This window comes from Talpa europaea (genome assembly GCF_964194135.1).
Source record: "Talpa europaea genome assembly, chromosome: 12".
Classification (NCBI taxonomy): domain Eukaryota; kingdom Metazoa; phylum Chordata; class Mammalia; order Eulipotyphla; family Talpidae; genus Talpa; species Talpa europaea.
This window is the reverse complement of record NC_140079.1, coordinates 49,292,884-49,304,490: the sequence shown is the minus strand read 5'-3', so window position 1 is coordinate 49,304,490 and position 11,607 is coordinate 49,292,884. Positions and strand designations below refer to the sequence as shown.

Below are 11,607 nucleotides of genomic sequence, written 5' to 3'. Positions count from 1 at the left end.
TAGGGAAGGAGGTATACAGTCACATCGTGCCAGTGAAGAGGAAAAATGGAGTGCAGAGTGAACAGTGCCATTCTAGAAACAGGAACAAGGATATTTACATAAATTCCTTACTCTATAATCATGATAAACAAACAAAAAAAAAACATTCACACAAAAATATAAATTTGAAATAATTAATAGCACCAGTGTGTCAGATAATAGTTTCTTTCCCCCCCGGCTATGCAAAGTACAAAGTTGCATGGTGTTAAAGGCTATATGTGAATCTCAAGGCAGGTGGGTAGGAGGAGGGGTGGTGTAGCAGGGAATTGTCACACTGTGATCCTAAAAGACCACAGAGCTGAGGATCAGAAGTGGAGAAGCCCACTAGGAAATCCCATGTCAGGGTCTTCCCTCTGCTCTCAGAGGGAAGGGTAGGAGTGGGTTTAAATCACAAAGTGCAGGAACTAGATGGTTTAGGCAGCTGTGTGAAATACTGAGTGCAAGTATTTGCCACCAGGATTTGGCAAACAATGTTTTGAGGGCTTCTAGAAGCTGGGACCATCAGAAGAAAATTAGGTTAAGGGTGAAATGTTTCATCTCTCCCCAAAGGAAGAAAAACAGGTCTGGGCACCTACAATATAAGTTGTATCTAAGTTTCATCCCTTTGCTAGAAAAGACTTCTTTTGTTGTGTTTGTCAAGATCTCAGGGACCAACTGTTCTCTGCCAGATAGCTCTAGTTCTAAGACTAACATACTAAAAAAGCCCTAAAAATTAGATGATATTGCAAAAAAAAAAAAAAAAGTTAGTGGTTATCATATCCCTGTATTCATAAGGAAATCAAAAGATGTCTATCTGTGTGTGCAAGCTGCCCATGTGGATTTAAAGGGTCAGCTTCCCAAGATCTGAAAAAAGCATATCTTCCTAGTCAATGGTTAACACGTGAGAACAGGTCAGCACGTTGTGTGTTCCCATGCTCTCCCGGAGACCATCGGAATAATGGCGTCCTCCCCGGGGGACAGCTGGGGTCCTATGCTCGGGAGAGCTACAACTGTGGTGGCTCTTGACCCACTGACCAATACTTTGGTACAGGATGTTGATTGCCTTTTGCTTAAAAGGAGGGGCAGGAGGAGCAGGTGTGTTTTCTCTGTGGACTAGACATACTGGCCATCACAGCGCTACTACTAGTAGCCAGATTTTTCCTTCATAGAAACAGGAGTATTGAGACTGAGGAGGTTCTGTCGGTGTCAAGGAGAAGGGAGGACAATGAGCTCAGCCCTGGCACAGCATGGTTCCCACGAAGCATTTACGCCACCAGACAGTAACAGAGGGGCCGCGTCCTCACACACCTCAGTGGGTAGAGTGTCAGCAAGGGAGCAATGAGAGTGGAAAGAGACTTTACTAGATAAAACCCTTTGTTCCTGATTCATGATGTTTAATTGCTTCTCTTTAAACTTTGTGACTTTTCCTGGTTCAAAAAGACAGTGATGGAGAGCAGCAGAGAAGTGGGGGTCTGAAAAATGTAATCTTTGTGTGAAGGCACTGCATGTCCTCACAACGGCTCCCTGTCGGGGGATGCTGTCTTCCAGCCCTAAGGGGAGATGCTAGGGCTTCTCGATGGACGGGGTGTTGAAGCAGCCAGATGGTAAGGTCTTCTTGATGTCTTCCAAGTTCTTAATGTCCTTCCTAATCTCCTCAATGTCTCGGTTATAGTCCATGATGGCAGCCTCCTGCTTCTTGGCTTCATTCTCCAGGTCAGACACTTTTCTGTCTAGATCACTGACTTTCATTTCATCTTTGGCTCTGTTCAGGGTCCCCTCGATCTCATTTAGCTTGTTCAGGTCCACTGTGTCCAGCTGCCCTGTAGAGTCAGAAGTACACAAAGGAGAACAGATTCATTCAGTAGGGATTACGACATCTCCCAACGGGACATCCACCAGCCTCCAAGTCCAGCAGCTGCCACTGCACAAGGGCAGGGCCTCCAGATGTGACCTGCAGACTGTTGATGTCCAACAAGAGCATAAACAGCACAAAGCAAGGACACACAGACCTCACCCAGCAGGCATGGGTCAGAGGTTACAATGGCTATTGGTCTGGATGGTTTTTTTAGGGAAAATGTTTTTTTTTTTTTAATGTTTTCCAAAAATACCATCACCAGGTACTAGACCCTAAGCCTCACTTGAGGTTTTGAAGGTCATCTAGAAGAATTTCATACCCTTTTCATACTTATAAATGTAATCTGTGTGTCATTTTAGTGCCATCTAATAAACATAAAGATCTCTAAGCTAAACTGAAAGCCCTCAACTCTTAGACTTCAGGGATGCTGGGGTGATTTGGGGATCACTTCCTGCTTCCAGGAGTTAAATACTATTGGGAGATTGCCAAGCCTGGAATGCTGAAATAATTTCAATAAAGCTTCAGTTAAAAATTAGAAAAAAAAAAGAGGTTCTTTTGAGAGGACCTGACTCTAAAATAAATAAAAGCAGACAGTGTACCACAACCAGTACTTTATGCATGCTGTATTTGATTAAATTCTCATAAGATGACTTTTATACCAGTGCTACTCAGATGTTAAACAACTGGCCAAATTTAGTACAGTTTACAAGGCAACAAAGCAAAGACTCTGACACAAAAGCTAACTCTTTTAACTTACTTTCAGCTGAAAATCCATCTGCTGCGCATAACTTATTTTTCATGACATTTGAGACAGATGAAAAAAATATATATACCCACCCCTTTCCCCCATATGTACACACACAAAACACCAAAATTTTAAAGACTAGGAAATTAAAATTTGATGCCTTGCTACAAAGTTGGCTAGATTATCATCAATTTATAACGGAGGCTGATCATTAAGTAAATCGGTCCCCAAATGAAGAATGCTCCCTACTAAACTGAATTAAATGAGCATTTCAATATTCTTATATTTCCTTGATTTTTTTAAAATTGAGCCTTTCCCTCTTGTGGCTAAAAGCTGTCACCTAATCAGACCAAAAGAAGAGTTTCAAACAGTGAAGTTGTGATGAGTTTCAAGTGTTCTGCTATCACGAAATCCTTCACTTTAAATTCTTTCAAGACACTCCGCAGCAGCAGAGCAGCATGAGCTAAGAATAACCTCTGTTCAATTATACCATAAACCTTGACATAAATGAGCCAGCCTTGCTGGCAGCACAGCTTCAAAATTTTATGAAAGTTCTTGAATATGGTCAGATGTTAAGGTAGGATTCCATGGAAGGACCCGGTAAGTATTTCCTAAATTATTACAACCTACCATCATGATTCAGCTCACTCCATATTCACACTATCTTAACTGCTTTAAATACATCAGATCCCAAGAGTCAGAGGCTGCCTAGCACGGTTCCATGGCCACTTACCCAGCTTCTCCAAGAGGTCATTGATTTGCTGGAGGAGGCTGTTGACGGAGTTTTTGGCCTTCCTGGCATTGATCTCGGCTTCCTGAGCAGCCTGGGAAGCCTGTATGGGGAGAGGATAAATGATACAAAGTCCTGACAGTATGTTTTCATCTTCTTGAAAGAAGGTATTTTCCCTCCAAAGAGCCAATTTTCAGATACTTTTTCCTTTCCTAACTCATGAAACTACAATCTTTCACTGCAGGGCTTTTAGGGTCTTGGCTTGTGTGATTCTGTGATATTTTCATGTTGAGGACGGTGTTATTTTTAATTCATGTAATGTCATGAATAGGCAGTCTCCCATCAAGCTTCAACACTACCTCCTACTCCCTTTCTCACACAAGATTATGTGGCGTTTATTATGAATACAGCGCTATCAAATAGAGACACATTATTTTTTTAAGGTTGGGTATGAAAACTACATTTTAGAATCAAAACACAATCTTCAGGTCACTCTAGGGACGTATTAGAAATGTTCTATTCTCAGAAAATTTCATAATCGAGAGATGTTATTCTCTTAACTCCCTCTCCCCATGCAACTGCACACACAATCTGGGTGACACAATTTACATTTTAAAAATCAACCAAAGATAAATATATTTGGGAAATTTCCATGAAACCTGAACAAATACACTTGTGCATGAGTCACAGGAAATGGCAATGGAAGGGGAAGAATCTAAATATTAGAAAACAGATGCTCTCACAAATAGGAGAGAGACAACAGACTTTGAGTTCCTTCTCACAGAATTGTCTTACCTAACTTTGGGGTCAAAACAATGTGAATATTTCAAAAAGAAAATTTCAAAAGGGAAAAACACACTTCAGAAGTAAGCAATTCATCTCTGCTGAAATCCCAGGCATTCACACGGTGCCTTCATGGGCTCTTTTTTCTGTGTGTGCAGTAGGGAGGGGAGACGCCCCAGGACTCTGCTCTGGCTGCCGAGACAATACCATGACATCTAAGCTGCTGTTTCTGTCTTTTTCTTAAGCCTTCACTTTTTTTTTTTTTTTAAAGATTTATTTATTTATTTATACAAGCACTGGGTGCAGTCAGAAGCACAGAAGGGTGAGAGAATGCACCAGAGCCAGATGGGAGAGCAGAGCACGCAGAGTGACGAAGTACACTGCTGAGGGGAACAGCGGGTAGCAGGAGAGGTCTGCGCGCCATGTGGGACCCTCACCCGGTGGCCAGGGATCAAACCGGTGCTGCAGAGGCTGTGGGCAGCTTCGAACCCAGCGCTCAACCGCTGCACCACCAGGGAGGTCCAAGCCTTCACTCTTTTAGTGACAAAAATGTAGGTTCTCCAGACTCAAACAACACAGGTCCAATGCTGGCCTCTCATGGTTGACAGACATACACATGGATAGTGTTTGCGAGGGTACTGTGCACTCCTTGGAAGTTATTTACCAAGAATAAGAGCTAGATCCTTTTTACCTTCTGAATTAAACCCAAACTCTCTTTTGAAGTATACACACACGCACAAAATACATTTTTCCTTCCTTGTAACAGGTTCTAAATTTAGTGTTTCTATAACCATATTAAAAATTAAATCCAGAGACCAGCACATATGACACATACACACTGCTACTATATTGGCATTTCCACTTCTGCCATCTCTTTGCTGCAAAATATTAGGAAATACCAAAAAAAAAAAAAAACCCCAAACTCACAAAGAGGCATAATAAAATAATATGCTTAATATGTTTGCCACTATTTACAATAGTCAAGCTCTAGAAACAACCTAACTGCTCCAATACAAATGAGTGGATCAGGAAGGTGTGGTGTACATATATATGCACAGTGGAATTCTATTCAGCAACCAAAAAAGATAAACACTTGCCATGGACAGCAACATGGATGGAGTTAGAGGGGATTATGCTCAGTGAAATAAGTCAGAAAGAGAAAGAAAAACAATGGATGGTATCACTCATATGTGGAATTCAGAGAAACCAAACAAAGGATCAGGGAAAGTCAAACTAAGAACTAGCCCTAGAAAGCTGACTTCAGAACTGAGGCTACCAAGGGGAAGAGGGGGAAGGTCAAGAACAAAGAGGAAAGGAAGCACAATGGACGACTATGTAGGACTACGGGTGTTTGGTGGTGGTGTGGTGTGGTGACACCACCTGAAGGGGGAGATCCTATACCTCTAACACACACACAATGATGTAAACCATTGTTACCTCAATGAAAATTAAAAAAAAAAAAGAAGAACACTTGCCCAGGGATGCTTCCTATTTTCACACTCCTAGATCTTCATTACATAGGTTAATAGGCTTAGCATGTCTCCTTTCCATCCCATAGTGAAAATTATCCTCCGTGAAGGCCTGCTTTTTAGTGGGAGTGGAAGAAGGGGCCCTTCCTTGCATTCCAAGTGCACAATTTAAAAAAGTTCACATCTACTGTGACTGAGAACACTGACTTGGAAAGGAATTACTTCCACTGTGGCTCCACGGATGTCCTTCAAGGACAGAACAACAGAAAAATGGACCCCAGTTCTTTGCTGGGCCGTGCATTCACAATTTTGCTACAAATGGGGTTATGTTTACACATCAGAAATGGTGAAAATGAAACTGGATGTAAGCTTGGTGTATTTTTGGGGTGGTGAATGCACCTTCAAAAATGGCCTTTTACACAAGAAACTGGGCTTTACCTCTAGGGAGGCAAGTTGCAGGGAGAACAAGAGTGGGAAGGAAATTAACTTTCATTGCATTCCTCTTTGTTCCTTGTTTTTACAGCATTTACGAATTACCCATTCAAAAATAGAAATACATGCTTTTGAGTGTCCTAAAACCTCAGATATTTAAAACTAACTTTTGCTTTTAACTGAGAGTAGCTTTGGGACAGGGCAGTTGTGCAACAACCTGGCAGAAAATCCAAATTCTTTGTTTTCTCTGTTAAGTTACAGATCCAATTCTTGACCAGGAATCAAAATAAAAAACAGAAGTCAATATGAAAAAGACTCTTCTCAACAAGTTGGAGATCCTGATTATTATTAAACACCCATTACTCTCTGCCCCTAAGCAAACAGGCCAAGCTGCTCACCATCCCTGCCATCATCATGTCCTGGTCGGCATCCTCTTGCTTTCTCTTCAGCTCATTTTCTGCTTCCTGTAGTTGTTTCAACATATTGTTCACATCATTATCCAGGTCTGTAACTTCTGCAAAAGTCCTTTCAGCTTCTGCCTTGGTGGTGGTAGCATTCTAGGTACAAAGCAAGCAATTGGTAATAAAAAACACTGCTAATAAAAAAAAAAAAGTATCCCTTCTCTTGAGTATGTTCCCACTTCTTTCATAATCTATAAAATGGCTCAAAAATACAATCATGAAAGAACAGGGCAGTAGTTTATACTCAATGTTGACTTATATTATTATTTTGGGGCTCCAAGTAACAATAATAAAAAGTAGTATTACCACCTAACATAACTGCATTTTATAAGGCACTTCCATTTGTAACCTGTTATTTAATACTGAAAATTTCCTTTTCTATTGCCATTTTTAGTTGAGGTCACTCAGCTACCAAATGGCAAACATTTAAATGGTGTGTACATATCATCACATTATGTTGGTTAAACTCTTTGACTTGGATTAAATTTTAAATTCAAAGCTAGGAGGTTCTATTTGGCAGGTGATCATAATACAAAAGACCATTAATCCTGAGACATGAGTATTTTCATACAATATAATCAAAAACCCAACTGTTCGAAAGAAACTGCAAAATGTGATTCTCGAACATACAACTTTAGAATCAGCCCCAATCTTTCCTTTAAACAAAACAAACACATTGACTTTGAAGAAGGAAACTGCCAGCCTGAAGAAATTATTCTTTGAGTAGAAGGAATCCTAGTCCAGCAGTTACAGAAATTCTAAGTGGGAGGACGCACTTAGCTGTGCAATATGCTTGAAGGTGGGGCTTGGCAGTTGCGTTGACTCGCACTATGTACCAATTTGAAAAAAAAAAAAAAACAAAAAAAAAACAAAAAAAAAAACCCAAACTGTTCATGTCAAAGAACTATGCTTACTTAGGAAGAGTCTGCTTTTTGTTTTTGTTCTGTAGGTTGGGGCTCCAGGAGCTCCTGAAGCCACCCCACTCTGTATAATTCACCCTATACTTTGACACAGTTGAAATTTTAGCATAAAAGATGCTTTCACATTCTCCCTCCTCCATCAATGTTGTTCCTAATTTAATGTCTAGTTAAAAAGAAAAATGGATGAGGATGGTGTAGAGATAATTTTACTGGAGCTGAGGAAAAAGGCTGATGGGGGGTATAAAGAAACTGGAAAACGATCACTATGAGCAAAGATTGTTTTGGAGACCATGACGCACTCACCTTCTGGACAGCGCTGGCAATCTTCTCAGCCTCGTGGGCCTTGTCTTTCGCCTCGGTGGCATCAGCAGCAGCATTGCCCAGCGCCAGCTGAGCTTCCCTAGTCTTTTCGTTGGCTTCAATGATGGTCTGGTTGATGGCAGGGATTCTCTTTAGAGCCTCCTCTGCGGCCGTCTTATTGTCATTGACTCTCCTATCAAAATCTAAAACGAATCCAAAAAATATATTTGAGCTAAACTCTCAACAAGGGGGCCTCCCTGGAGGCCTAGCAGTTAAGTCTCAGCACTATCACCACTATGGCCTTAATTCAATCCCCGGCCAGGGAGCTAACACTATGTGGTGCAGCAGACCTCTCCTGTGCCCGCTGCTCCCCTCAGCAGTGTATTTCAGTAGAGCCACCTGTTCTGCTCCCCACTCTGTCTCTGGTGAATCCTCTCACCCACTGCACCTCTGGCCTGTACCACAGTTCTTCTATGCATAAATAACTAAAAATAAATTTAAAAAAAAAATAAACTCTCAATAAGCAAAAAGGGAACCTTTCAGGGAGCTGCTGTTGGCCTTTGTTTTATGATCAATGAAAAGTCGGGGGAAAAAAAACCCGAATATGGTATGAAGTGAAATCTTAGAGAAGTACATGGCTCTCCATTGGAGATTCTTATGAAGGAATATTTGCTTCTAGAAAGCAAATTCTTCCTTGAAAAAATAATTCTTATGCAAAGTACTGAATATGGTACTGAGAGGAGCTTTATGTGCCTGTGATGCATACACCGTACCATTTTTATATGTGAAAAAATTGAAGATTAAAGAGGTAGATCATATGCCCAAGGACTCACAGTAAGAGGTGGAGGAGAGACGGCAATCTAATCCCCCGACACCTGAGCCCTTACTTGCAACCATACCCAGGAAAGCTCCTGCTTTTATAGAGCCTGTGACTATTTTGTCAGCAGTGAGTCTAAAGGCAGAGAAAATGAAAGATAACAATCTCTACATATCCACATAAATCAGTCGAACAGGCATATCTTGACTACATGAGTCATCCTAACATGAGAAAATTTCCTTGTTTTTATTTTCATACTAAATTATGTAGGGGTAAAATGACATGAGCTCTGGGATTTTTCTTTGAAATACTTCAATGTAAAAAAAGCATGCAGCTATATAGGATTTATTACACTATTTTCTTTCACAGTGTGTCTGTTCAAAGAGTCTCATGGTAAAAATTTAAAAAAAAAAAAAAAAAAAAAAAGGACTCACCCTAGTGGAGGAAGTGTACAAATTATTTACCCTGGTATTTGACTTGATTTAAACCTTTCCTACCTTTCAGGTTGTTGAGAATGTCATTAGCTTCCTGTAAGGTATTTCGTCCCTTTTTAGCAGCTTCTTCAGCAAGAGCTTTGGCGGCATCAGCTCGTGCTAGAAGTTGGTCTGCAGTCTGCAAAATAAATGGGGGGTTAGAGTGCAAGCCCTCTGTAAGGCCCTTCTCTCACCTCAGAGATCAGGCGCCTCCACTCCCACCCGGAAATGTGCCAGCACCCCCCAGGCTAGCCTGGGCACCCGGCAGAGGGCACTCCCGGGAATCCTTAGTGTTCTGCGGCCTCTGTGGGGGTGGGAATGTGACAGATACAGCTTACATTTGGGACTCCCTCAAATTCTGCCTCAAAAAATGGAGCTGCCTGCAAGTCGAGCCAACCTGTTGTTCCGTCTTTCCTTTCTCCAGAAGGTTCTTTACTTCCAGTTCCTTTCCTCTCATGTCCTCTCTGAGGTCCTCATAATCTTTCAACTTCTGCTCAATGAGTCGGTCCAGATCCTCAGCTTCCTTCTTTATTTTATTGGCTTCATTCTGTGAAAATTAAGCATGGTCATTACACTTTAGACAAAACAAATTGATGAGAGGTAGCCTTAGCAATTCTGTAACATTTAGTACTCAGTACATATTTATAAAAGATCAGCACAGATCAAGACCTTATGGAAATTTAAAAAAATCAAGATATAATTTATACAAAGTGGTATATACACAGTGCTGGGCTTGATGAGTTTGGACAAACACATTTATCTGCATAACAACTAACATCCCAATCAAGCCACAAAATATTTCCACCAAGCAAGTTTCCTTGTATCACTCTCCAGTCAATTTCCACACCTACTTTTCTGACAATGCACCTGCCCCTGGTTTGATTTCAATGAGCACATGTTAGTTTTGTCTATTTAATAAACACAGAATCATATTTAGGTCTGAAAAAACCTAAACCTTTATGATTAAAAACCAAGTCAATGCCTTAGATGTAAGAAGGGTAACTTAGAAAATTTCAAGTTTAATGTAAAAATGACATTTTTACAAAGTCCAATGTGAGGATTCAAAATTAAGAGTACAGATAAAATAAAACACTACCAACATCAATATTTCAACCTGCCTTAGAGCATTCTGGAAGTCATCTCATCTAAACCATCCTTTTAGTTTTTAAATTTTCTTACATCATTGTTCATTTTTGTACAATATTTGATTACTCCCCTCCCCACAGTTCTTCCACCACCACATCACCCATGAACCAACACCACTGTCCCTTGTGCTCTCCCCTGTCCTGTTTTCACCTCTCTTCCCCACCCCTGCTATATGCCTAAGATCTATATAAACCCATCCTCTTTTATTTCTCTCTCACTCTCCCAGAGAGTGCCTGAGAGTAACAGTCTAGGCATACTCTGCCTTTAATTAATCCAAATGTATTGATTTGGATTTATATTAAAGATTTGGAGTGATTTTACTCATATCACAAAGTAGTCTTTGCTATTTAATATTTATAATCACAAGATTCTTGACTAAGTTCTATGAACTTTATAAGTGAGTCACTTGGAGGACAGGAGAGATGCATGCCTATGATAGCTCAGGGCTGTCAGGATGGCGTGTGTGTGTGTGTGTGTGTGTGTGTGTGTGTGTGTGTGTGTAGAAGGGGGTGAGAGTAAAGGCTGAGGACAGGTAATGACAAGTAGAGCTTGGAGTATACTGGCTGTCATCCCCATACCTCCAGAGCTTCTGAGTCCACAGGGGTGAGCTGGGCCACACTGGCATAGATCTCCACAGCTTTGTCACCAGCCTTCTTGGCTTCCTCATGGATTCGGGCAGCTTGCTTCTCCAGGTCTTGTGAGATGTTCTTTGCTTGTTCATACCTATGAAACCAAAGACGTGACTTAATGAAAAACCTCAGCTGCTATTAGCATCTTACTGTTAATCAGATTCATTTTCATTTAAATCACTGACACTAGTTCAAAAACGTCAAAGAAATTGCTATACTAAAATGCTATTTTATCAAGATATCTTAAATTTATATTTCATCTTATTGCTTCTACTTATAATGTATGTTTTACCATCTAATTTCTAATTTGGACACTTTCACAATACTAAACAACGTTTTCTCGATTTACTTTATGGTAGTTTTCAGTTAGGCAGAACGTTAAGTATCCTGGCTAGTCATTTATTACCACCCTCTGCAGTTGTAATAATTAAATAAAATAAAACCTCTATAATTCTGCACCCCCTGCTCTATTTCCTGCCCCATTTCAAAAGTGGGATTAAACAAAAGAAATCTTGCATAAATGCTTCCCCTGTATCCACCCGCATTTAATTTTTCACTTAACTGGTGCTACTCACGAGAACAGCTAAAGGGCTATGAGCCCTGTTAAATTACACTCACTTTCTATTAAGCTCTTCAATCTCCAATGCTGTTTGATTTTCTCCTGCCAGTGTCTTCAAAAGCAGATTATATGCTTCAGTTGATGTATCATTGGCAGTCTTTGCAACTCGTACAATATCATCAGCTTCTTGCTTATGGCTGTGTAACATAAGAGAGAAAAGAAACCATGAAACAGAACCATCTCATAGAGAGAGAAATAAAATTTAAGTAA

General features: G+C 40.5%; 1 protein-coding gene across 1 annotated transcript in view; it reads right to left on the bottom strand.

Moving 5' to 3' along the window:
• Positions 1-1,581: 1,581 nt before the first annotated feature.
• Positions 1,582-11,607, bottom strand: part of LAMC1 (laminin subunit gamma 1) — a gene marked incomplete at both ends in the record, with an annotated part of 121,446 nt that continues 111,420 nt past the window's right edge. Inside the window, 8 exons of the mRNA XM_084250999.1 lie at positions 1,582-1,838; positions 3,352-3,451; positions 6,431-6,589; positions 7,717-7,916; positions 9,028-9,142; positions 9,401-9,550; positions 10,728-10,872; positions 11,397-11,534. Coding sequence (XP_084107125.1) covers positions 1,582-1,838; positions 3,352-3,451; positions 6,431-6,589; positions 7,717-7,916; positions 9,028-9,142; positions 9,401-9,550; positions 10,728-10,872; positions 11,397-11,534 — 1,264 coding nt within the window. The remainder of the gene's footprint in view (positions 1,839-3,351; positions 3,452-6,430; positions 6,590-7,716; positions 7,917-9,027; positions 9,143-9,400; positions 9,551-10,727; positions 10,873-11,396; positions 11,535-11,607) is intronic.